General features: G+C 43.0%; 2 protein-coding genes across 2 annotated transcripts in view; one reads left to right on the top strand and one right to left on the bottom strand.

The window, feature by feature from the left end:
- Nucleotides 1-14,389, bottom strand: part of LOC105448482 (ecdysone-induced protein 74EF) — a 136,833-nt gene extending 122,444 nt beyond the window's left edge. Inside the window, exons 1-3 of the mRNA XM_011687067.1 lie at nt 14,188-14,389; nt 12,667-12,919; nt 12,486-12,587 (exon numbers count right to left, since the gene is read on the bottom strand). Coding sequence (XP_011685369.1) covers nt 12,486-12,587; nt 12,667-12,919; nt 14,188-14,328 — 496 coding nt within the window. The 5' untranslated portion in view covers nt 14,329-14,389. The remainder of the gene's footprint in view (nt 1-12,485; nt 12,588-12,666; nt 12,920-14,187) is intronic.
- Nucleotides 14,390-16,590: 2,201 nt separating this feature from the next.
- LOC105448481 (U7 snRNA-associated Sm-like protein LSm11) overlaps nt 16,591-27,350 on the top strand; it is a 26,208-nt gene continuing 15,448 nt past the window's right edge. The window contains exons 1-2 of the mRNA XM_011687066.1: nt 16,591-16,983; nt 17,664-17,718. Coding sequence (XP_011685368.1) covers nt 16,810-16,983; nt 17,664-17,718 — 229 coding nt within the window. The 5' untranslated portion in view covers nt 16,591-16,809. The remainder of the gene's footprint in view (nt 16,984-17,663; nt 17,719-27,350) is intronic.

The following is a 27,350-nucleotide window of genomic DNA, read 5'->3' as shown; positions in this document are numbered from 1 at the left end:
TTGATCACTAAAGAAAATTTCTGATGTAATTGCTTATAAATTGTCTGCACATATGTATTGTACGTTCCTATCGTCTTGCATTTCATTGGATCCAACCCAAAACAAAAGTTGCGCGGCGATACCTGCGCGAAGACTCAGTTTTTCGCTGAGTGGACCTACTGGTTATACTGTGATAACACGTCGGCTATACTCGCATAACTCGAGCAGTCGAGGAATTTCCTCGAGCGCCGAGACTTCCGGCGCGTGTTCCTATTCCGATCCGATCTCGATTATTGGCGGGGTCGAAGGGAAGGAGGAGAGAGGCGAGGGGGGAGGGGCCGAGCGGGGCCGTCGGTACGTACCTGCATACGTTACACGGGAGTTTCGTGTATCCCGCGCGTATACATACCTATACAAGCGCGCGGCGCACGTACGCGCGCGGAGACAGGGCTCCACAGGTTAGCCTCGGCCCACATCGGCATAACACTTTCACTGACGTAACACCTCACTCTAAACTGTTGCGTTGCCGCCGTACACGTATTTCTTCCCTTCCTCCCTTCCTCTCTCTCGCGCTCTCTCTCTCTCTCTCTCCCCTGCATGACCGCCCCCGGCGAGCGTGACACCGCGTGACACACACGCGTGTATAATCGCGACGCACACGCATGTATACACACGTTGATGTCTTCTCGTCATCTCGCCGAATTTGTACGCAAGACTTTTTTTCTCTCCCTCTTTCTCTCTCTACTTCATTCTCACTCTCTCCCGGAGGCGTAATTTTCGCCGCGCATCTTCGCGAAAAAACGCGAGCTTTATAAAATTTCATGACTTCATACGGGATGTGTGTTCTCCCAAGGGTGAGGGGGAGATGCACCACGACGCCGAGGATGGAAACTCGTTCTCCGTTGCTATATACGCCAGACGCGCGTCTCACGAGAGAAATCTCGCAGTTTGTTGGAAAACTCTCAATTTTTAATCTCGTCTAATATCGCCATTAAACCTCTACTGCGTTTCCCGTGAAGAAGAGGAAGAAAAAAAAGACGCGTGGAAGAATATAATCTTATTAATGATGCAGGAAAACATCGCGCGCATCGCGCGAGGTATTTGGACGGGATTAGCACAGAATGGAGTCGTTACGGCGATACGCAATTGCGATACATAACTAGCTCTTTGAATTTTATACGACCTCTCTTTTTTTGTCCCAGCAGCTAATAACAACAAAAGTCCAGTCTCATCGTATACGTCTATATTTTATATATACGCAATAGGAACTATTGCACTTTGCTTTAGTGACATTCGAGCATTTGAAGAGCTAAAAATGGCCGCGTGAGAGCTCGATTTGAACAATGGACATCATTGCCGTCAGCAATATAGCTCGCCAGAATGACCCGTGGATCGCGGATTCGTAATGATACAAGCGCAAAAGGATCGCGCGCTCACACGTGACACTCGAAGATGATACGTGCACCTGCCGGCGGAAAATCCTGATCATTAGCATACTGCGGTCGGGGTGAATCGGAGAAAAAAGCGGATTATCGGCGCATAAAAGATTATCAGGATTTCCCAGCCGCTACCGGGTCATCGAGTGCGCACGTTTCCCTCGCTCCGTCTCCCCTCCTCTCCCCGTTTCCCTCCTCGTCGTCGAAAATCGCGATATAATGCCGCGTCTCCGAATCCCCACGGATTAATATCGAAATGCTTATTGACTTGCTTATTAGACTCGCGGCCCGCGCCGCGAACCGCACATTAAATCGAGAGAGGAGGAAAGATAATTCGCGGCGGTCGTACACACCTGACCTACATTCCGCGACGAAGTCAATAATCGGTGAGGCCATTATACGGGGTGTAGCGAAAGCCGCGCACCTCATATCCAAAACGAATCTGTCGAAGGGCGAAACTTCGCGAGAGGAGCCGAAGAGGAGAAGGGCGAGGGAGAGGGCTTCGTTTCATGTTATATGATGAGCGATTGAAAATTTAATGAAGCTCTCGCCGAATTGCGAAACGGCACAAATAAATAATAAAAGTTATATATTTCTTCTTTTTTTCTTTGCCGTCAACCGCTAGACTGACGAGAAGTTTGAATTATATATATAGATATATGAACCCGAATACTCAAGTTAGCGGTACGTCCAGAAGCATTTTTTAGGAGCCTGTAGGATCTCAGATTTATCGAGAAATCTGTGATCGAGAGAGAGAGAAGACTTATCTGCGGCGCGCAATGAATTTACAGGTAATTTTTGATCTCCCAGCGCAGCCCGCGTTAATAAATATTAATCGAGATAAATACAGGACGAATAATCGTGAGGAATAATCGCGATACAGAGCGAATAATTGCGGTTACGACGGCGGAAGCGCGCTTATGAAAGCACCTGCTACCGCCTCTCGGATCGCGATCTACCGATCTATACTGTGGATCGATCGATCGCGCTCGCTCGCTCGCTCCAACTGTTATAACCATAACCCAATTCCGTGGCACAGGCCGAGCATGCATATATGCACCTTTTCCACGCGGTGAGTCGTGTGTGTATAAGGAAATTCCCGATCTCGCGCCGCGCGACTCTTGCGAAACTGTTTACCCGCCGGCGTATAGGAAACCTCCGAGAATAAAGGAGGCTCTTAAAGCGCTATCCACGCGGTGAGTTTCAATATTTTATCATGCCTTATTTTATTACTACTTTATTTCACTATGCTCGTTCAATTTCCAGTTAGATAAATAGGATTTAATGAACTGACTTAACGAACTGGAACTGAACACAATTAATTGGGTCAATTCGATCGAGTTTTGGGGTAATCCCGATATTTATTTTTCGGTCAAGTTTTGGCAATCCGATATTTACTTTTTTCCTACGTATAATACTGAGCTTTATCTATTACAGTTCTTCAGATATCCTCATATTCACTTATTATTCCCGAGTTAGACTTTTTCTACGCATTCCGTTTCTTTTCTTATATAATTATCATTTTTCTGTTGCCTACATATCGATTAACGAAGCTAAAAATTTGACTGAAATAATCGATCGCGCCGCACGTGCCGAGATATTAAGGTCAGATTTGCATGTCTGTTCCCGCCGCGATTCGGGATCCCCCATCCCGTATAAAAGCCTCTGAAGTAACGTGCGCGTCTGGGAAGAGAGCCGAGAAATTAGTCCTTGGGCATAACAAATTTCCTCCTCTCCCTGCCCCGCTTTCCGTTTCCTGCCCCTGCGTACCACGCATGGTCTCTCTCCCCTGTGAAAAGCAAGAGCCGAGTAACCGGTGAGACCGCCTCGCGGAAATGCATTTTTACTGAGAAAACGCCAGCCAGAAGTCGAGAGAGAGACGAGTACGACGGCGACGACGACGAGTATATATATATATTTATATATATACGGTGCGCGCCGCTCGTGGGAATTAAGGTTACCGGCCCGCGCGTCCTTCGAGGCTTAATTATTACCGAGGCGCACCGGCACGCATTGTCGACTGCACCGCGAGTTTTATTTTTAAAACGAAAAAGAGGGAAGGAAGCCGGGTATCGACACAATGGACGAGCCTTGGAGACTTCCGCAACGAGAGCCCCCGATCTCTCTCTCTCTCGGCATCGTGCGATCTGATAAATGCGACTCGAGTTCCCCGCGACCGCCAGCGCGCGCGTTTTCGCTCTCGCGACGATTCGCCCGGGGGATGTGCCTTCTTATTTATATGATCAATAAATAATACAGGCAAGATAAAATATTAAATCACGTACAAAACAAAAAAAAAGAATTTTTTTATATAATAAAAAGGAGATTTCTTCTACCGGGATGAAAGAAATAAATAAGATCTCTTTCGGAAACATGTATCATTCATTCGCATTTGGAGCATTAGAAGATTTATTTATTGTTAGTAAATAAGGAATTATACAAGAAATGTTATTGTCGAAGTCGAATTGTATTGAATGACGTTTATCGCGGCCCGAGACGTTCCGCGCAAAGTGAAGAATAAGTGCCTTAATTATTGCGCGTTATTATTACTTAACTCCAATTCGGCGCATCATTTCCTTGCCGCGCGGAGATAAGATTCGCGGAGTTTTTTATTTGCGTAATAAATAGAGCGGAGTCGTTGTCGCGGCGGCGACACGACGCGGGATGGAAATATCGTTCTTATCGGTCGACTAACATTTCTTCCGATTGCTTATACGCGCGACTACGCTGTCGCGAAAAGTGCTATAAGCTCAATAAAATTCCGAAACGCGCGTCTCTTCGCGAGCCGCGGACGCACGGAACCAACTGCGATTTCGCGCTTCTTATTTGCACGATAAATAGAGCAGACGTGCGTAGGGTAGACTTACGTATCTCGACGCGAAAGTGTACATAAGTATGTTTCTCTCTTATCGGTCCGATTAGCATTTCTCACGAACTTTCGAACAGAACTTTGTTTTCAAACTCGAGCTCGATTCCGCGTCGAGTGGCGAGAGAGAAAGAAAGAGAGAGAAATTCTGGTTACGCCGACTTCAAGAATTTCCCCGAAGGGTGCGCCGGAAGGGGTGGCGCGGCCTTTGACAGCCACCGAAAAAAAAGAGAGGGGAAGAACTGCCGAGGAAGTCCACAGTGTAAACAATCCCGGCTCCTAAAAAACCGACGCGTACGACTCCCTAAAAAGCGATACATCACGATACGGGAGGGCCGGCGGGCTCTGCACGTGTTTCTGTTAACGCGCCTTAACTGCAGTCGGGTTCGCTCCCCATCTTAGAGTTTTTTGTCAACCCCTGCCGCGCCGACGAAGCTTGCACCCGCTCGTCGACGTCAACGCGGTGAGATCTAAACACCACGGGCCGCGATGTTTTCGTACGTGTCGGATGACCCGTTTTCACCCCGCGCTCCGTTAATTTTGAAGCGGGCTAACACAGGACGATTCTTCGTGCGACGCATGAGAGGCATGTCTTCGCATGCTTGACAAAAAAAACCGTGTATGTGCGCACATCTTCTTTTTAATTTATCATCGCGTATCGAACAGAGTCGCGTACACATATCGAACCGCGTAATTCGAGACTTAAAAAAACACGAATGTTTTACGCGAAGATAATTTGAATGTTGTTTGTCCACCTAAATGAGCCTTAATGCGGCTCATTAATATTACCGCGATCCACCGGTAAGCATCCGCTGGTTCTCCCATTTTACGTAATCGCTGCTTGATCAACACAATGATTAACCGAAATTGCCGGTGTATAGACGGGGACATCGACGGGAGCAGAAACGTTATCTGTCGCAACGCGCGCACCGGCGGCAGCGGCGGCGGAGACGTCGCGTCGGGCGGCGAGAATTGTTGCAGCATGAAAAATCATCACTCGAAATAAACTGCCGCGCGCGTTCCAGTTTCCATAGCGACAGAGAGAGAGAGAGAGAGAGAGAGAGAGAGAGAGGTGTTCGCGCAGAAAGCGGCCGATTTTCAACAGGTGGTTCCTCGGCGTTCCGTCCGCTTGTGCGGCCTGTTAAGTGGATGGCCTTCGAGCTTCGTCAAACTTAACAGTTCTATCAATCTAGCAATCTGCCAGCTTTATCTTTTATCCTGCGTGCACGTTTTTATGATCGACTGGAGTAGCGGCGCTACTACACAGCCCGTGCTGTCCCGTGATGCCACTCTGTGTAAACAGGAAACACGACAGGCGTACAATATTATCTTTTCTTAGTCGTATTTTTTTGTTGTTTATATCTTGATGCGATAAAGTAAAATGAGAGACAAAGTAACCTGCATGTATGTACAATACGAATACACTACGTAAAGTCTGTCATCTTGATAAAAGACAAGTTAAAAAGGACAAAAGAACAAGTTCGTTCGTACATGAGAAAAAAAAGATATTGGATTAACAGCAGTTTAAAAATAATCTTGCTCATTCAATATTAGTATTAATAAATATTTTATTAAAATAAGAGTGTGACATATTTGTTTCATGAATACCGCAATGATTGAATTGACAAAATTATTTTCAATTAGATGCCTCTCAACTAATATTATTAATACAACATTATTTTTCTCCATGTAGATAATAAAACAATTATTCGTATTATTACGACCTTTCCAAAGATGCTAATTCGAAATTAAGGAGAGGAAAAAAAGAAGGAGAGAGAGAGAGAGAACAAAGAGGAGAAACGGTTTTTGCCGCAGAATGTTGTTTACATCCGCGAATTCGCTTTTAAAGGAGGGTTACAGGTAATACCGGCGCGGACTCGGCAAAGGGGCCCTGACCTGATTGTAGAAAATGTCAACACTCTCGTTACGCGGCTGTGCACTATCACCGCGCACGCACACGCACACGCACACGCACGTACGTACGCGCGCGAATGCGTAAGCGCCGCGCGGCTTCGCCGCGCCGGCTCTTAAAGTGGCCATCTTGAATTCACTTTCAAACGATACGCGAGAAAAAGAGAGACCAGGGGGAAGAGGGGGGAGAGAGAGGAGAGGAGAAGGAGAGAGAGACACACAAGTGCGCCTTGTGGCACCGTCGCGGCGTGTGGCAATACGAGGAAGCCGATTACCCAACCGGCCCCGGGATCCCTCGAAGTCCCTACTCGTTACACGCGATTCCGTGTAACGCGCCGCTCCGTTGCGTGTCGTTCGAATTTAGAAGTTTCTTTTTTTTCTCCCCTTTAAAGAAGAAAAGTTACCGAGTCCGAGTATAATTGAGAAAAATGCAAAACGCTCTCCGCGATGCAGCCTAAGAGCGTTTAAATCTAAAATTTACCGAGGCTTTCGTTCGTTCAGCTTCAGATCATCGACAGTCGCTATAAATTTAAAAAAAAAACAACTCTGATGAACTATGAGTAAGAAAAGTGTTAACACTATTTACAGTAGGCTTGTTCGCGTTGCTAGAAAACTCCAAAAATTTTTATATTTAAAACGAGAGTAAATATATATTCAGGCGTTGGAGAGAGAGAAAGAGAGAGAGAGAGAGAAAAAGAGAGAGAAAGAAAGCAAAGACTCTGAGTGCAAAAATACAAGCAATGCGAACAGATCTAATATCGGCGTCTAATGATAACCGAAGGAAAAATTTTTATTAAATTGCTGATGAATGATAATTTAAACAAATTTACCCAGTCAATACGTCAGGTCAAGGATTTATGACCAAGCCATCGTTAATATACAACAGTGGTCAAAGATATTAGACACCTTATTAACTATTTAAAGTTTTGACTTAAAAATTGATTTATGGTATTTGCTGTGAATTACCTCTTGTTTCAAGAATCCTTTAAATTTATGTAGAATGCCGGCAAATCAATAAGAAACAATACAGATAGAAGAACTCCAGACTTGACTCCAGATAAATGAAAAAATATAGGTGCCCAATATACTTTTGGCCAAGGCTGTATTTATTATTTCACATACCAACTTTTATATAATATATTCGTTTGATGTTGCGTAATTATTCGATGTCGGAGATAAATCAGCGAAAAATGCGTTTGGTATCGAAATAAATCGAGACGTTTTTATAAGAATGTGCCCCTGTTCGCGAGATGAGGGATCTCCCTTTCCCCCCCTTTCCTCGATGTTAGTAAAAGTTCGCAAGAAAGTTGCAGTTGCATCGCATCGCGAATTCCAGAAAAAGTGTGGCAAGTGCAGCGTCGCGTGGGATTTGCTGGCTGCACGCAACCGACGAGCGCGCGGGCAGCTGTGTAAAACAACAACATCGCGGACGAAACCCAGAAAAGCGTAAAAGGTCGAAATGGCAGAGAGTGGAATCGCTTGAAAACGAGTTATCGGCTCGGATCAGGAGGGGCCGTTTAAAGTGTGGCTCGCCGCGAGGCGCGGGAGGGCGAGAGCAATTAACATAGAATTACTTAGACCCACACTATACATAGTAGTGCTCTCCCTCAGATTCGCAATTTATCCTCGCCCCGTCCGTTCCCACGCGATTACTTAACGCGCGTGATACTTGGGAAATATAATATCGAACAATTCCTGCCCGAGCCGTCCGATAACATCGACGGAGGGGGGAAGAAGGAAAAACGTATATTTCTTATTACTCATTAATGGAAAGGCATATACATATTATGATTACTGTAAATGCGCCGAGTCCTTAGCTAATAATTGATTTACGAGCGTAGTAGCAAGGCGGCGAATATCGACCGCCTTCATTAATAATTCTTCAAACGTTCCGCATCTTTTTTCTCGACGAATCGGCAAAAAAAGGAAAGATAAGCGAAAGACGAACAAATGCTCGCCAATACTAACAAACGTTTAATAATTCGTGTTATTCAGCAAAGAGAACTTATGAACGCATCGATCACAAAATCTACAGCTATGTTAATTAAAATATCGTCACAATTCATTCAGCATAGACCGAGTAGTATATATTAAATTATTTTAAGTATAAGATTTAAGTATTGTCTTAAACATCGTATACCATAATTTTATTGCCATGTTAATTAAAGGTCGGACGAAAGATTTTCTCCGCGCGAAAAGGGAAGGAGATTAATCGGTCACGTGGCGACTGCATCTCGAGTGACACGCGAAAGACGATAACATCAGTGGGAGATACATCGGCGCCAATATCTTTGCGGTGCACCTGCTGCTCTCTTCGCGCTTAGGCGAGGAAGCGGAGAAAGTCGGCGCGCGGGATCACGGATCTATTTCCGTGGAGCCCCGACCGGGCAGTGACAGACGGAAGGAGGGGGAGCGGGCGGACGCGGGGGAGAATTTATGTGTTTGGGGAGGGTCAAGGGAACGAGGGTATAGCGACAAGTGCAGCGAACGGGCGGGAGGACAGCTGGATGCAGCCGCGGCCATATAGAAGACGAGGGACGAAGAGGGGAAATCCCGTGCCGAAGGAGGCAGAGAGAGGAGGGGGGAAGGGGACGGATGCACTTGTGCGCGTCGCGCGTCGCGCGCGCGTTATCGAGACGAATTCCATTCCCCGGATCGTTTCCGACGGCGAGGGCGCGACGCGGAGGGCCGTTTTCGGGACCCCGGGAATCCGCGGCATCCCAAATCCGGAGAAGGCTACCCGGGATCGGTGGAACCCGGAATCCCTCCCTGTGAATCCACGCAGGGGGGTCCTTATCGGGGGACAGAATCTTGTAGGCGATAGAATCCGGGGGATCTCGGCGGACTTCCGCCATACGCGGACCTCGGTGCGTCCGCGAAGTCTAATATCTACAGAAAATAGAAAAACACACAAGGTCTCTATTTGTGGAAGAATTTGAGTTTGATATTAAATCTAGGAATTTGTTAGCACGCACGGAATCAAGAGTTCGATAATAAAAGCCGAAACGAAAAATTGTAAATCTAAGATTTCGTGCAATGCGGAATCAAACCCGAAGTATGAAAGATCTTTCTCTAGACAATAATGTAGAATCGGGGATTAACGAGATCTAAAATTCAAGTCTTTCGTAAAGGACGAGTCGGAGATTGAGAAATTCAGGATTTACGAAACGTAACGCAAAGTTCGGAATACGGGACTAGGATCTGCCGAAACAACAAAATCACACGAGAGTACGTGATGACCAAAAGAGTTCGGCGGGCACACACGAAGCCGTTTCGCCCCGATCGCAGTCTAATAAATCGGGAAAGTCGCCTGAAAAAATGCGCGCATGTTGCACCGACGATCGCTCCCGTGACGGAACGAGCCGAAAGTGAATTATATAGTTATTCGCGTTCCGACGTTTAACGCGCGAGATTACTTTCTTCTGCCCTACTTTTGTTTTCACGAGCGCGCGACGCTCGTACCGCCGGCAGTGGCTGCAAGTTTCTTCGCCGCCACCACCGGGGCGGTCGAGATGGGGAAAAGGTGACACGCGGAGAGATACACACGACGGAAATCGCATGTTAATAAATCGCACGCACGCGCTCGCAAATGAAAATCCGTCCGACACGAAGCGGCGCGACGCGCGACCGAGCTCGATCGAGCGTGTAACGGGCAGCGTATCGGCGCGCGACGCGAAAAACCCCGTTTTTGCGTGCGTTACGCACCGAGTGCTCGGTGAAAGTGATGCTTGTGTATCGAAGACGCACGCCAGAAAACTAGCGTACACACGTACACGCTCGCTTTCCTCCTGCTCGTCTAACGAGTTCACCGGGTATCGCGATCGAAATATGTCGGATAACACGAGACATCCTTAATAAATCCGATTAATCGCCGCTTTCGCGCGTCCCAATTGGAAACATAGTTTCAAGTAGGATTAAAATGAGCTGGCTCGCGCGTAAAATGTAAATTGTGGATAGATACTTTAATAAAGGTAGAAATGCAAATTGGAGCTCCAGAAGTGCATCATGCTGCATTCGATATTGCTTTTCGCAACGAGAATTTTCTAAACGGTTCTTTGAAATGTTTCTTGAATTTTTTCGTGTGATATATAATAGATATCAATATCTCATTCAACCCGCTATAAATAAAATTGATTTTTCGACAATGTAATTTCCGTAAAATATATAAGAATCAATGTATGTTGTTGTTATCATAATATAATATAATTTTTTTTATAGCATAAAATTTTATAGTATTTATTGAAAGAAAGAATCTTTCTTTTCTTTCTTTCCCTATTTTTCTTTCTATGAAAAGAAAATATAAACGATCAAGCATTCAACTTCGGTTTTCATGCAATCATTTTGGAAAAAATGATTTTGTTGAAAGGTCTAAAAATTTTGCTAAATACAGATCTGAAAATAATTTTTTGTTGAATCATCAAAATAATTTGTTTGAATATTAAAACTGATAAGCATTACTATAAAACTATATTTTGATATACTAATGACTAGCAATCATTTTGACCTTTGCACAAAATTATTTTGATTATTAAACAAAAATTATTTTCAAATCTGGATCTAGCAAAATTGTTCTTTCCGTGTGGAGAAAATTGCTATTACCGCGAAAAGCAATGGTGTTGCCGCTTTCGTAGATTCCAGCTTTATTGCAATTTGATTTGAATTTGATATAACATTGGGGCGCAAGCAAGATTTCGAACTGTATTTGTAATAGTTTTGTTAGAAAGTTTCGTTTCTCACTTTCCAACCGCTTTCTAAAAATGTGAAAAGAACAACGATGAGCACCCATTTCAATTCGTGTTCTAACGGCTCGTAATTACTCGTCGCGGCCTGCGGTCAGGACAAAATTGCAAGGCACCGCCTCGTCGAAAAGTTCGACAAAACCCGCGCGTCGAAATAGACTTGCAAAAAATCTGAATGACCAATCGGCTACCAGGTCCCGCGTGCAAAACGATAAAAATTCTTAAATGAAAAAGAAATTGTAAATATTTAACATTAGATTTCTTGTGTACTTAAGTTTCATTAAGATATCTTACGGCGTTGTTATTCTATTTAATATATGTTTCTAAGCTTTAAAATGAATTGTAAAATCAATAAAATCTATAATTTAGCATTCATCTCTCGATCTTTATAATTTAGCGTTTAAGAAGATTAGAAATTGCAAGAGCTGTATTCTTTGTAGAATTTATAGAATCCAGGTTTCCTTGTTTTCAGAACCCTTGTTTAATCCAAATTCATATACATTTATTTATTTACAAATTGAATTGTCGTGCATACATATTCTCTGTGAATTGATGTTCATAAGGCTCATTAAGATGTACAGAAACATATAAGTACAAACTTTTAGAAAAAAATTATATCGTAAAAAATTAAAATTTTATTTATAAATTTTTAAATGTTAAAAAATGATATAAATTCTAACATCTAATTAATTACTTTTTTAATCGTTGCATTTTTCTAAATTAAATGTGCAACCAATTGTATACTCAAGTTGTTGCTAAGAAATATTTGTCTTTTAATTGATATCTATAGCATCAAAATCATATTTATCGAAACATTCAACAATTAAAGGATTTAAAAAGATATTTATAAGCTCTATTTTGTAATTCCCGATAAAATTAATGTAAATATCACTTCTGTCGGCAATGTTTTTTTTATCATTTGACATAGCCGATTTAGACAAAAGATTGTTATCGCTTGAAAATAAAGTCACTGTACACTTGTATGTATGAGCAAGATTCGCTGAGACATTTTCGTCAGTTTGATAACAGCGCCATTTTTGCGGATACATCTTTGCGTTTGTCAGCAAAGTCGCGAAATGAGCGCAAATTGCGTTCGCACACACGCGCGCGCGCGTAAGCCACAGTAAAACACGACCGTAAATTATAAGAATTGGGCCACCGAGCGCACACACGCGTGCACATATTCTTTTTTTTCTCAAGTCACTGTACGCGAAGTCACACACGCGCAATTATCGCCAACGCGGATGTCTGCTCGCGATTCGCGGGACCTTGGCCGGTTTTCCTTTCAGCGGTGCGCGATTTAAATTCCCGACATGCGCGCGGAAAGCGATTTGACCGATCGAGATGTGCACCGATTTGACCACTCGAAGATAAAGAAAGCATCTACGCATTAGTCGGTACAGAAGTATTCGCGGAATTCACATTATCAATCGCCGATGTAACCATGTCGGTAAAGAAGTTAGCTTGCTTAGTCAGTATATACATCAACATTTTCTACTATATCGACGCATGTTAAAGCAGGACAGACAAAATTCAACAAGTTCTACCACTTACCTTTACTCGTTTCAGGTTGGATGTTCTCCGTCTTGATTTCCGCCCTTGAGGCGTAAGGGATGGAAGTTGGAGACGCTTGCGTCGAAGGCGCTGCTAATTTTTCTAGACACGTATTAAGAAGCAATTAGTCTACATTGCAAAAAGAGATATTGCGATGGATGACGCACAGTACACAATTCACCTGCTAATAGAGGATTCGCGGCGGCGATGTTGTGCCTCTGCCTCTTGTAGGAGCAAGGCGTTGTGGTGGAGGTGGGTTGACTGGCCTCTGCCTCGAGTTCCCGTAGGAAGTCCAGGGGATCAAAAAGTTCCTCCCCTGTGACACCGGACATACCCGCGCCTTCCTCCGCCGGCACGTTCGATGCCGTCGGCGTTCCTACCAGAGCACTCAACTCCATCGTAGAAAACTCTACCGACTGGCCTGTGTTGCTCTGCTGAAAACATGAAAAATTCAAAGATAAAGACAGAAATTCGACTAATTTTCTTATCTTATGATTTAAAATATTATTTCGCTGCTATATATTATAGGTAAGATTATAATAAATCACAGACTTTGCACATCTGCATGATAAGAACGATTCTGCTAAAGTATCTAAAAATTTAGCAATAGATCTAAAAATAATTTTGTTAAAACAGTAAAATATTATGTAGAAAACTCAAACATGATGAGCAATATTGCAAAAAATTTTAAAATTCTAGTAACCAATTTGAATGTTCTACATAACTATTTTGATAATCTAATAAAGTTTATTTTTAGATTTGTATTTAACTAAATTTAGAGATAGGTATTTTCAGCAAAATCATTTCTTTTGTGTGAATATTTTATGCAATTTAGGTTTTACATTTTATAAATTAACATTAACAAATTCTAAATTTCTCAAGTTTCATGCTTCAAATCTCTTCAGACTTTCCGCTTTACTCGTTCAAAAAGATTTAGTACCTTCAGCAAAACTGTTTAATTGAAACATTTTTTTAAAAGCACAAAATATTTAATGTGCTGTTTAAAAAATGCTTTGCTGAAGGCACTAAATCTTTTTCCTAATACCTATATATAAGTATCATCGCACATTCTATCAAGTAGAGATGTGCAAATCAAGCATTTGCATGGTCGAATCGAAATCGAATTGAATCGAATCGAATCTCTTTAATTCGAATACGAATCGAATCTGAATCAAATTGCCCCAGATTTACATTACATGTTAAATTAAACGTAATAAATATCAAAATTTATGAATTACATTATTTTACGCAATAATTTAAACAAACTGAAGACCTGTTTTCGATTTACATCTCATTACAAAGGATCATGATCTTGTGTAACATTTTGAACTAGAAAATATGTAATTAATAATATATGTGTATACACGAATAGTTCGAATGCTTTCGAATATTTTATATATTAATCTACATAGATACATTACATACATCAAAAATACTTATTTATTAGATAAGAATAATTGATCGCGCAGGAGTTATAAATAAAATAGGCGATCGATTCGAAATCGAAACATTGTTGATTCAAAATTCTCGAACTATTCGATTTCGAGTCTTACAGATTCAAAAACGAACTCGAATCGAATCTACTGTGCTTCGAACTATTCGCACACCTCTACTATCAAACTTCATGAATATTATTACCGAAATCTTTTTGAATCTCAAATTCTAAAATGCAAATTCTAAATCCGGTCTACTGGTTACTCACCTGAAGGCACTGGGTTAAATCCATCTTTCCATCATTGTCAGAGTACCAAAATAACTCGTCGTCTATGAAGGGCATGTTTGATTCCTCCTTGGGCACGAGGGTGGAGGTTAGTGTGGGTGTTTGCGATACGGGGACCGGCATCGGGACCCGTACCTAGCGGCGGGGCCACTTTAGCCACCCCCGCGCCTTCTAACATCTAACCACCTCCGAGACTTCCCTGCCTCTTTCGCCTCCCGCCTATGCCGCACCCAGTTGACTCGGTACTTCCTTCTTTTCTACACGCTATTGTTCACCTGAAAGCAGAATTCACGATCAGAGATTGTGTGCGCATCATAAAAATACACGTGATTAACACCAAACTCAAAATGATTTTCCGCGCGTGACGCAAACGTGCGAGGGCAGTCTTCCTTCATTCACGAGAGATCGAAACGCATATCAGAAATATACATGACGGGCACGCAATGTCGATGCGGCTCGTGTAAACGCTTCTAATTTCTCCGTTAATAAATTGAGATAAGCGACGAAACGGTTAATTAAGCGCGAAACGGGATCTCTTTATCTCGCAACAACTTCCGGTGCATCGCACTGCACGTTCGCACTTTCGTTTGAATTCTAATTTGAACTCGGCTAAAACGCAGCTTGATTACAATGTTACTTTCTCTTGCGTGTCCGTGTGTACCCGCATGAGCTTATACAGCACGTAATATTATACGCGGAAAATATTAAAAAATCCCTCTCTTTCTCCCTCTCTCTCTCTCTCTCTCTCTCTCCCTTTTTCCTTTCATGCATGCGTGCTCCTTGATTTATATATACACATATATATATATATATATATATATAGAGAGAGAGAGAGAGAGAATTATAATTTGTAAATCGCAATGTTTAAATTTAATTAAAATTTTAACGACGACATTCAAAGATTGATGCCGTGCATAATTCGAATTGATCTATCTACATTCGCGAATTTATTATTACAATCTATACCTAATAATTTTAGTTCAGTACACCAAAAAAAAACATTCATTATTAAATTATTTTCTAAAAATATAGACATTATTCTAATCTATTTTTTTTACCAATGTAGAGAATAACTTTAATCTCAGTTTTTTCAACTTTACCTAATTCTTAGAAAAACATAAGAAGTAAACTGAGATTAAAGACAATCTACACATTGATAGAGAAATCGGAATAAATGGAATCATTTTTATTTTGCATGTATTACTGTCAGAGTCTTGAAATGACTACTCATTTTATGTATTTAATTCTTTGCTTTGAGTATATTTAAACGCAAAGACGAGCTACCCAGTTGTCGCAAAATTCGATGAAGAACACATCTATAAATCTTGGACATAAATTTTTCAACCATGTAATGAGACATACAAATGAATAGAAAATAGAAATGTTTACCAAGAAAGAATCTTTTTAAAAAAAAAAAAAACATTTCCGTTCTGAAGAGGAAGTAGATCGATAGCCTTGCGAGGCAGCTCGTCCGCGCGCGACGAGCAACGCTGATGATTCGTGACTAATTCGCGTAATGCCATCGCGTAGAGAAAGAGGGGCGCGGGCAATTTCCATGAAAGTGAAAACACCGAGCGAGAACTTTCTTTCTGGCTTCGCGTAGCGCTGTTTCACTTCCTGTGCGCGTAACCTCGCGCTCTCCCGCCACGCCGCCGCCGCCGTCGTCGCCGCCACCGCCGCTGCCACTGCGTTTCTATGCAGCTTCTATGCCCGGCCCGGCGATGCTTTTACGTAACTCGCAACCGCGAAAGAAAGTTTCCACAGGTAGAGGTTAACATCCTCCTCTCCTGTCTAACAACTAATACCGTGCCGTGATTGATTACCGAACTGTAATCAACGTTTCCGATCGAGGACGTGGCGCGAATGTGCGCGTCTCGCGCAAAATTTTCTCGAAATTCGATCGTTTAAACCATCCCCAGATAATAATGATTTAATAGCTTTATTATGTACAACGCAAAAAATACTATTAGAAGAATCAAAATTTTTGATTCTTTCAATAAAAATTAAAACATATATTGTCGCTTTGCTTCAAAAATGACAATTTAAAAAAATTAAATTTCCCAAATATATTTGATGATTGATAAGACAACACAAAGATTAATAAGATATTTATTCAATGATAACAACTCAAAAAATCACGTTTTTTTAGTGTCACTTTTGAAGCAAACAATATTAAAATATTATACACATATATTAGGATAACAAAGCAGGATAATAAAATTATATATAATAAGTGGAATGCTATCCTGAGTCGGACGCGAATTATAAATCATCTGAAATTGGCTTCATTTTAAACTTTTCCCGCGCTTAGCGGCTGTCTTGCGCTGTCAGCTGCTCCTCGATAACACTGGTGCCGAAAGTGCGACTGCGCTTTACGACGCACGTGGAGTTTGTTGCGGTGTTATCATCAATGGCTCGTTCTTTTCAGCATTGAGTCTGCACTCTTTTTTCGTTCTTTTCTTTCCAAAACATAATCGTGGATGGCAATTTTATTTTAAGTATATAAATTCCGACACAGTTCAGTTCAAAAGAACAAGTCAGTAGTATGAATTAGTGTATGTTTGGTGCAAAAGGTACATACACGTGAAACGAATAGACTTGTCAATGGCAGATGAGAACAGTGGAACGTCGGACGAGAGTTTGGACGCGGGCAGCGAGAAATTCGATCCGTTGAAGGCGTTATATTCGCCCAAAGTGCAATTGGCGTCCTCCGTGCCGATCTACGACAATATCGCGAAATTCGAGTCCATTCTGAAAGGCATCAAACCATCGACGAAAGTGCGTATCGCGCAACGCCATGTGCTCTCATTACGCGCTAGTTTCTAAATGTACAAATACAAAATGGCAAGAAAGAATTCATTGAATGCGTCAAATCGTACAAGTTCAAGATCGTGAAAATTATTAGGGTCGCAAGCATAGAAGCTGCACGAAATATCAGAACATGTACAACCTAACCTAACATAACCTGACTTGACTCGGTAGTTCGAGCTGGTTCGAGCTCGGCTCTTTCAGATCTGAGATCTAGATTTAAAAACTGAAGTTTTTAAGAGAAGATTATAACGAATTTTAAAATATTCAAATTTTAAGGTGATATTTAGAATCTACGAACAATATCGTTGCGCCGTTCAGCCAAATTTAATCTGCCCAGAATACCTTTCTAAACTATATGTACATTCCAAGATTCTTGGAAATTCATAAAAAATATTAATTAGAAAAAAAAATTGGAATTTCGGAGATTAGAATTAGAATTTACGTATTAATATAAGAATGCATATATAATTCGCGACTAGCAAATTAGCGCTATTTAAAACGAGATTTCCTGAATCGAGTAATAAGAGAGATACGCGGAATTGAAATCTCGTGAAATTTCATTGTAACGGGAGACTAGAGTAATCGGCATTCCAGATCTCGGTGAGAGTGCAGCGCAGAACTAAGATTCGCGGTTCGTGTATTTTCAGAGTGATAAATCGGACGTGCCGGAATCCTCGAGGCGGAGATTTTTATCGCATCAAGGTAAGGAGAAGGAGAGGGACAGCACGATGTCCTCAATGTTTACACGCAGCTTTCGCACGCCTCGCGAGAGATGGCGATCGCATGCAGTTTCGCGGTCCACGTGGGGGAAACTTCATTCATGAGTGACGTCGTAGTATCGAATTTCAACGCGGAATTGTCGGCGCTCGGTGAGGAGGAACAATGGCGCACCCGGAAGTTTCTCTCCTGCCTCTATAAATTCTTAATTAATTAATTCGCATTAATTATTTTTTGACGCATCGGCAAAGCAAATGCAGAAATAAGGTTACTATATCTAATCGAATTTTATATTCATATTTAACCCGGGGATTAATCACTTAAAGTGATTTTACATCTCAGCAACGAGAAAATGAAACTCGCAATTAGTATAATAGTTTTCTTTACGCTTTCTTTAATGATCGAGAATCTATATCTATTTTGTAAATTTCTCTTTATTTTTTTAAGAAAATATTGTTTGTTGAAAGTATTGATATATATCTTTATACAGAAAATGTAATATTGGAAGGTAGAGTAGTTAATTATTTATTTTAATAGCAAGAAATGCTATAACATTTATTTTAATAATTATTTTAAATATTAAAAGGACAATAATGCTTTTAATATTCAAAACAAGTAATTTTAAGTATTAAATTGGATTTTTGTAAGGATATATATTATATAATGATCTCAAATGTTAAATAAATTGCAGATCAATGATACATGATACAATATGTAATTAATAATACTTTTTATTTGAGACGCAAAAAAAACTCTAGAGCTGGTATTCATAGTCTGTTCTCGTATCTAAGACCTTCTCAAGTACAGTCTTAAGATGTTATAAACCTATCACGGAAACATATTAACATCTTAAGACATTACTTAAGACAGACTTGAAACAAGAACAGACTACGAATATCTTATGTGTTTATGCAAGAAACTAGGTGTCTATTCCCGGATTAGCAAAATAGTTTAATTATCATATTCTTCGTTATCTTCATCTAGGAGAGAATTGCTTTCATACAGAGAATCTGACTTTCAAGTTGAACAAGTTGCGCGGAACACCCGCGGAACATACTGCACGCAAAACTCGTAGTCGGATAATCGTAAACGATCGAGAGATTCGCGCGAGTTCGACGTTAGATTTCGTCGGACAATCTATCAGACGCGTCATCTCGCGCGCCGCTCTTGTATTCCAGATACCGACACTTTATTTACGGCCTGACAAATACCACGAAGGTCGCCGCGACTGCAACAGCGGCTGAAGCTCAGCCTGCAGCTCGCGACCGGCATTAGCCGCGCGTGGAATTTGACCTCCGCGAAAGTGTGCGTCAACCGTTCCCGCGTGGTGAGACCCCGACCGTCGCTCCCCATTGTTTCCTATTCCGCGGTTATCTTTTCCTCGCGCGAACATATACGTGATATTTACAATGTCGCGACTACACACTCTTTCTGTCTCTTTTGTTCGAGGAAGAAGAGAGAGAAATAAATCTTCCCTCGCTTTTTAGTGCAATACACGAGTATTGTGCGAAATCGTTGCGACAGACCGACAACCTTCCAAAAGTTTCGTCGCGACCTTGCAAGTTTCAAGCAATCATCAATCGGATCAATAACGAAGTTTTATCGAGGAAAGCGCGATGTGCATCATTTTTACATAAAAACTTTTTTTCAAAATTTGGGATAATATTTTTAAAGAAAGTTTAAAGTTGGAACCTAATTCACATCTAGTAAAGATTTTGGAAACTAATTCGTCTAACAAAAATCAAAGTCTTGCTGCTATTTCGCTAAAGACTGTGAATTGTAACACTTTGAAAAAGAAGGAAGCAAACTTAGATTCTCAATGTTCAACAACGTGCGATCGTAAAATCTCGCGACGCCATGGCGGCACTTACAACGATCAGACAAAAATGAAAGAAAGAAAATGCGATTTATTGTCAATTAGCTGTCTCAACTTGCCTTATAAAAATGCTGCTATATGCGGCACGCTATTCACGCTATACGCGCGCAAAATAAGGCATTTTCCTCGTCGCTAGAATTCTGAACAAGTCAGACCCGATTTCGGAGACTGAAGGAATCCGATCGAGTTCATTGCGTAGGAATAAGTAGCCAGTGTACGAAAACTGGAGAAGGGTGACGAGGAGGAGGTGAAAACGCTAGATTCGTTTCTCCATTTCCCGCCCCGTTCTCTCTCTCTCTCTCTCTCTCTCTCTCTCTCTCTCTCTCTCGCAACCGGGGGAGTATGTATCTATTGGCCGGCGGCCAATTACACGAGGCAGCCGATAAATCACGGATCCCTGACCCAGTGCAGTTTTATATTTACCGACGTACGACGATGCGTGGTTGCGCGCGCGGTGGAGCACGGTCACGCGTTCCCCCCCATCTCTCTCTCTCTCGCTCTCTTCCATCAGTTCCACCGAAAGCGCGCCCTCGCCCCGCTCGTCCGCGCGCGTGTGTCGCCCATGTGTTCGTGTGTGTCTCTCGCTCCGTCCGTCCCCCGTGTGTTTCTCTTCCTTCCTCACTCGGCCGAGGTGGCGCAAAGAGAAGCAAAGGAAGCGAGCGACAGGGGGACAGTGACGGAGGGATGCCTCCCTCAAGGGGGCGGAGAGGCGAGCCGCGAGCCCGCCGCCGCCGTCGCGGTGGTCGTGTGCGATTGTGTGCGAGCGAGCGAGGCAGAAGCCGAGCCTCGTGTACGTGCGCGCGCCCAGCGGGGAGGGGATAGGTAGCGATCTGTGTATACGTGTACGTAGTGCGGCACTTGTTGCGCGCCCGGACGTCGACCTCTTGCGCTCAACCCGAGGCTCCGCGCCGCGGCGCGGTCTAAGGGACGCTCGTGATAATACACTTGATAGGTACTGCATTCGAATATCGATATCTCTTATCCTTTTGACATCGGAGAGGAATCTCGTTTCCGAACTTATCGCCTTGTAAATTCTTTCGTCGGGACTTATTATTTTAAGGTGGTTTTATCGTGCAAGTCCCAGTCAAAAGTTAGTCCCTCCATAAGACTAATAATTCCGTAAAAACGAGCGTAATTCAATAAAAACATTTTGCATAGACTTACATATGCGATTGTGTGACGTTTATGTGACGTCACATTATCGAGTTGAGCGATAAACCACCTTAAAAGTTTAGTATATAAGACCCCCGTAGCTCTCCGTTTTTTTTTTTCAAGAGTGTGGATTTTTAAGATAGTTTTTAGTTGAGAGATAGCGCTTCGATTATCAGTTGTCGAAAAACCACTTTAATATGGTGGAAACATTTATATACTTGTTCCATGTATATTAGGTCTGCTGATTTTTCAAATACAACGCGTCAAAAGATTCATAAAAACTTGATTACTGCGAAGTTTCTAATATTTGGTGTATACTTTAAATTGATCTATTCAAGTATTACAATTTGAAATATCTTCTGTAAAAATCTTCAAATAGGACGTTCAAAAATTGCATAATTTTAAGAAATTTTGCAAAATCATATAATTTTAAAATCGTTTCATTTACATAATATGATTTCTCTCTCAGTAAGAAACCTATAATTATTATATATTACATCCTTTTTCAATATGATTACTATTGTTCATTTTTTTTATTAATACAACCACCTAAAAGCTTATAAAAAAAACGAACAATTGTGACGTATACAGTATCTATTCATCCATAAAAGATCGATACTTGATCACACTTGAGCGTCACTACTCGCCGGACTGGCTTAGCTTCTCCTTCTCTCTCTTTCTCTCGTTCTCTCTCTCCCCCTCTGGAGCGAAAACTTGGCGCGCCGCGGCGCAACCTCAAAAAGGTCGTTCGGCTTCCGGCGCTCTCGTTACGGCCGTCTCTAAATCCGTGCACGAGCGAGCGAGCGAGAGAGCGAGCGCCGCGACGCGAGGCGCGTGTCTCGGGAGCGTATTTCGGAGGTCGACGCTTCGCGATCGGCGAAAGAGCTGGCCACCGCCACCACCACCGCCGCCGCCGCCGCCGTCATCGTCATCGTCGTCGCCACCGCTACCGCCGCCGTCGAAAGTCGCGCGGCGTTATCGAAGCCGATCGCGAACGCGTCCAGAAAGAGAAAGACAGGAGGCGAGAGCGAGAGAGAGTCTCGAGCGCACTTGTTGCGCCCGGACATCGACCTCGCTGCTGCGAACCTCTCCAGGCCGGCGTCGGCCCTCGAACACGTTCCGACGGAACCGCGATTTTTCCCAATTGTGGACACGCGCCGGCGAACGAGAACGCGACCGGCCGCGACGCGGGCAGCGAGCGAGTGCGCGCGTGTGGTCAGAGATGCCCCGCGATTCATTAGAAGCGCCAATTTTGTACATGTGTACAATAATTCTAAATCTTGGAAAATATCGATTTTTGACGTCCACATACGCGAAGTACGGATGATCGTTCGATATTACTTACTTGAACTTTGTGTTCACAATCCTATAAAATCGCTTCGAGATCTCCGACGGAAAAGGAATTTACAAAACACATTTGAACAATTCGGCCACTTGACCAATGCGATTGATCAATTCTTTCTCCGTCCAAGATCTCAAAGCGAGAATTTCTAACATAATGGTCACAAGGCTTAAAGTTCGTGTTGGTTTACGATCCCGTGTATGATGTTTAGTTACACTTTGAGTACCTATGAATTCTGGATTTCACGAAGTCGTCATCGACTTTTAAGCTCGTATTACACTACGCGTTGGAGATCGTGGAATGCGAATTGAAGATTAGAATTCGATCAATCAGAACAAAACGAATTATAAAATTAAAATTATCTGACTCAAATTCTAATCTCCAATTCGCAATCCTCGATCGCGTAGTATATCGTGGACTTGAGGATCGATGTTTGTAAACGTAATTAAAAAAAAAAACATAATGTGCATCGTAAATCCCTTCTTTTCGGATTCTTCCAAAATTAAATATCGATGAAGAGAGAAAAGAAATGAGAAGAAGAGAGGCAAGAAGAGAAGAGAAAAGGGAAAAACGAAACTTTAGGAATCATAGACTAGAAACTCCTACGAAATATCTTCAATCCGCGGAGCCAAGGCGCTTCGCGGAAATCGGCATCCCAGTCCTCGCGAGTATATTCGCGTCCATTCGCGAAATTCTGGAGGAGGACCTCGAATAGACCATTCCCCGTACGTATATATATTTCGTTCGCGACCTCCCCGACCTATCGCAACGTGACACACATATGCTTCGCGACACAGGCGAAACCCGTCAGAACGACGAGAGGATGACAACATCGTCGCGATAAGGAGAAATGGAGATTCTTCTAGGTATCTCAGCTCCGGAAGCGAATTTCGCTCTCTAACGGCAGAGACCCGACCGCGAGGAACGAACGTATGTACACGCGCACATACATACGTGCATACATACATATCACATACATACGTATAACACGCGTGCACACGCACATATGCACGCGCATACTCTCGCTCGTGGCACAAACACGACGGGCGAAGCAACGACGGCGGCGGCCGCCGTTCGCCTCGAGTAACGGAATTCTCGTCGATGTTTTCTCCGCGCGATTCTCTCTCGCGCGGCATTGCGCAACATTTACGCGCGTCGCGGCGCGACGCCGCCGCCGCCGCCGCACGAGAGCGCACGCGTTTTTCCTGTACTCTCCACGCACATCTCCCCCCTCCCTCACTCTTTCTATTTACTACTACTACCAGTACTCTCTTTTTTTTCCATTTCCTCGCAAGTTCCTGCGAGCTCCCGCGGCGTGAACGCGCGGTCTCGGCTCATCAAGCTTCGGGGAGTCCGCCGCGAAACCTTCCGGTTTCCGCGTACGCGCGCCCGCGATACGATCGCGGATCGCTGTTGCCTAAGTCCCTGGCTCCGCGCGCGCCACCCGGTAGAATGGACGATCCAATTTCTCGGCACCATGTTCCGTGTGCACCAACGTACCCGCTGCCGCCGCCGCCGCGCCGTGCCGACCTATCCCAACGTAACGTAACAGATGACTATCGAGTACGCCGAATCGGCAAGCGGCGCTCTCGCTCCTTTAAAATTCTGCAGTACCGCGATCGGTTTTACGCTCCGACCACAGTCCCGGGCATGCAAGAACGCGAGCAGATTCGAGTTTGTATATATATAGTTCACTGAAACTCTTGTTTGTTCATCATTGAATCTTTCACTATTATTTCTAAACATAGATCTTAGAACTTTGAGAACTGCCAGTTCAAGAGATTTAAAGCTTTAATATGTGCAATATTGGTGTGTCTCGATTACTATTCTATTCGTTATTCTTGCCAAAAACTAATCGCGAAATGTTATTTCTTCTTATTTTTATCGAATTTCTTGTAACATGTCACATTAGTTAAAACAAAGATAGTGTCAAAATACACAGAAAAATTTAAAATAAAAGATCCGGACTTGAAATATGCTTCGTATTTACATTATATATGTTTTGTTATATTTATACATTCTGCTAAAAATACAACGGCAAAAAAGTCGACGAAGCCGTTAAAATCGATAGACGTTCGGCCGAGATTATTCGCGAAGGTTGCACTTCCCGGCGCGGCGGTTCCGCTCCCAGCATCTTATAGGATCGGGCTCGTGCGATAATTACAGTTTACCGGATCGCGTAAAGCCGGCTTAATGGAACCGGCCGTAAAACAAGATTACTCGTCAATTAGGGCAAAGCGCGTCCTCGCGCGGAGCACACACGTCGCGGGATTCTCGTGTGTAGAGCATGTGTAGAGCGGCCAGCGTAACGTCATAACGAAGATTAGAGACACGATTCTCTTAGGCCACGCCCGCTCGATCGACATTGGGGATCTGGAACCGATAGATCGCAGAGCCGCGCCGGAGAGTATGAACGACTTTTTTCCCCGCGCACTCGCGTTCACGCTCGCGCTCGCGCGTTCCATCCGACCTTCCTTCCCAGGGTAAGAGTGATTTCTCCTTTCTTCGGTCGCGAGAAAGGCCGGGAAAGATTCGCCGCTGGAATCCCGACTAACTCGCCTTCCAAACGTGGCCTCTCCTCGTCGTCGACACTTTATTACTTGATTCGTTCAATTACCTCAAGTGTTTGGAGCATAGAGGCGAAATTCACAGCCACCTCTCTCTCTCTCTCTCTCTCTCTCTCTCTCTCTCTCTCTCTCTCCCTCTCTCCTTCTCTTTCGCTGAGATTTACTAATAACTCGAAAAACTTCCCGTGTATGCAAATTTAAATAGGTCGCTTGATTTTTTAATGTCGCGATCGAAAGAAAAATCCCAAATGTGTTATTTTTGTTATGCGATTTTTAAGTAATATGTAATAAGATTAAACTTTTATAACTCGAGATCTTGAAAAAAAATCTTGAGAGAAGATTAAAAATTGGTTTTATGTGTTTAATTAGTATAAAAATATTAATTCAAAAGTTTAAGCGTTATTTTTCATTTCAAGTATTACTAATTCAAAAGTTTAAGCATTACTTTTTTACCAGAGAATCGTAGATTCTTAAAATTGCATAAGATTTTTTTTTGTACCAGAAAAGGAATAAATGCTAGGATTTTTTATAAATTCTAATATGTATTGTATACGCTTGAATTCTATTACACTTTCGATATTTCATGTTTATAAATAAATATGAAGTTACTTTACCAAAGTATCAAATATTCGAGAGATATTGTTTTCTTCGAGTTTTTTTCTTTCCTTTTCGATCGCCACCCTTTGAAGACTAGAAAAAAAAACGATTTCGCCAAACTGTCGTAATCGTCTTCCGAAAACAAGTTCCGAATAATCGCGTGACCGTCGGTGACTTCCTCAGCCGTGAGGATCTGCGAGGAAAGGAACATCGTGTGGACGGCAGGCGCAGGAGGGAAAGGGAACCCCGAAGGGCTCCGTCGCAGAAGTAACAGTACCTACGGCTAGTTCGCGTAAAGCAAACTGCGGCGAGCCGACTAGCGCACTTCGTGTTCGCGTATACAATGTGCCTCAGAAGTCGGGCTTCTTTCTCTCGAATACAAGTAGAAAAATTTGGATTCTTTAATTGCCGTTATTTAATTGCGTTTCCCCACGTTTCCTCGCATCCTCGCGACTTCGAGCACTTGGAGCAGTTGGATAATTCGTGTCTCGAGAAGAAAATGACCCAAACTACGAGTTTTCTTCGTTCGCTCCGCGCTGCAAAGTTCAACCTCGCGAAACCCTTCGTTTTCTCACACAGCTCGCAATTTTAACAGAGCACGTCGTTATTCGGGATACCGAAGCGGTCTGCATTCTCTCCGCATCGAGCCCTCAGAATTTTCCTCGTTCAAGTACCTACGTACCGTCAGCTACGTGCCGGGACACCCCGTATATTTGCGCGCGGCGTACGTAACGGCGGAGCGCGCGGCCGTGTGCGATCTCGCGGAAACGTGTGCGCGGCCGTGTACACGTGTACGTGTGGTGGAGAGGTCTGGTGGCTGCTCGCCTGCCTGCCTCGGCTCTCGGGTGCGCTGCCCGACAGGACATTGAACTCAGCGCGACTCAACCTGGGGATCATCCGCGGGTACAAGCCGCGCTCTAACTCCTCTCCTTCTCTCTCTCCCGCCCTGTATACCTCCTCGCGAACTCCTCGCCCGCTCTGGTCCCTCACCTCTCATCCCGCGATATTTCGTTCTCAACCAGGGTACAAGAAGGAGAGGAGGAGTGGGAGGGAGGACGGGCGGGAGGAGGCCTACCCGTCCCGCGCCCGCAAACATTCTACGAGGGGCCGTCGTACCCACCTGCGACCCACGGACTCCTCTCCTCGAGTTCGGGCTTGATACCGAACTGCTCCTTCGCACGCACCCGCGCGAACATTTTCGCAGGTGAACAACACGCGAGACACGCCGCCGTACAGATGTTAGCGGGCCCTTTTTGCACGCGTCGCGGCAACACGCGGCCGAACGATCGGGAGGCCGGAAAATCTCGAGCGCGCCTTTGATCGTCGAAGAGAAAGAGAGAGAATTTCTCGTAACGTGCTCGATAAAATAAACCGGGGAAAGGCTGCGCATTGAATTGATATCTATTTCTGATGCCGGAACTCATTTTTCGTTTGTAATTTTCAAAGTTTCAACATTTTGCCAATTGAAATTCTATCAAACTTTTCTTGAAATAGAACGAACATAGAAGTTATATCCATCTTCCTAAACTCAATTTCTATTTCTAAAATCTATCGTTCATACTTATTTATCTCGATGAGGAATTTGATAAAGTAGCGTTAAATGTTAACATTTTTGTTGATAAAAATATTTTTAGTACTTTGCAAAAGATTTTCGATGGAGTTTACGTTATAATTATAAGGTGATTAAAAACTTATGCTTACGTTTCATTTTGATACTTCGAATTATGTAGTTGTTTTTTCGTTACGATATAAACGATATAAAGCTTTTACGTCAATCTATATTCCTGATCTTACTTTGCAATTAACTTCAAACAGATTCTACTAAAATAGATTCTAATTTTAAAGTATTCAATATCCTTCATCGACATTTTGCATAAGTATTTATATATAACATATAAAATACTAATCACCATTAAATATTATATTTATGTAAAATGTCGATGAAGCATATTGAACACTTTAAAATTAAAATCAATTACACACACACACACACACACACACACACACACACACACACACACACACACACACACACACACACACACACACACACACACACACACACACACACACACACTACACG

This window comes from Wasmannia auropunctata, unplaced genomic scaffold (genome assembly GCF_000956235.1).
Source record: "Wasmannia auropunctata unplaced genomic scaffold, wasmannia.A_1.0 LD336085.1, whole genome shotgun sequence".
Classification (NCBI taxonomy): Eukaryota; Metazoa; Arthropoda; class Insecta; order Hymenoptera; family Formicidae; genus Wasmannia; species Wasmannia auropunctata.
The sequence above is the reverse complement of the archived record's forward strand: the minus strand, read 5'-3'. Positions and strand labels throughout refer to the sequence as shown.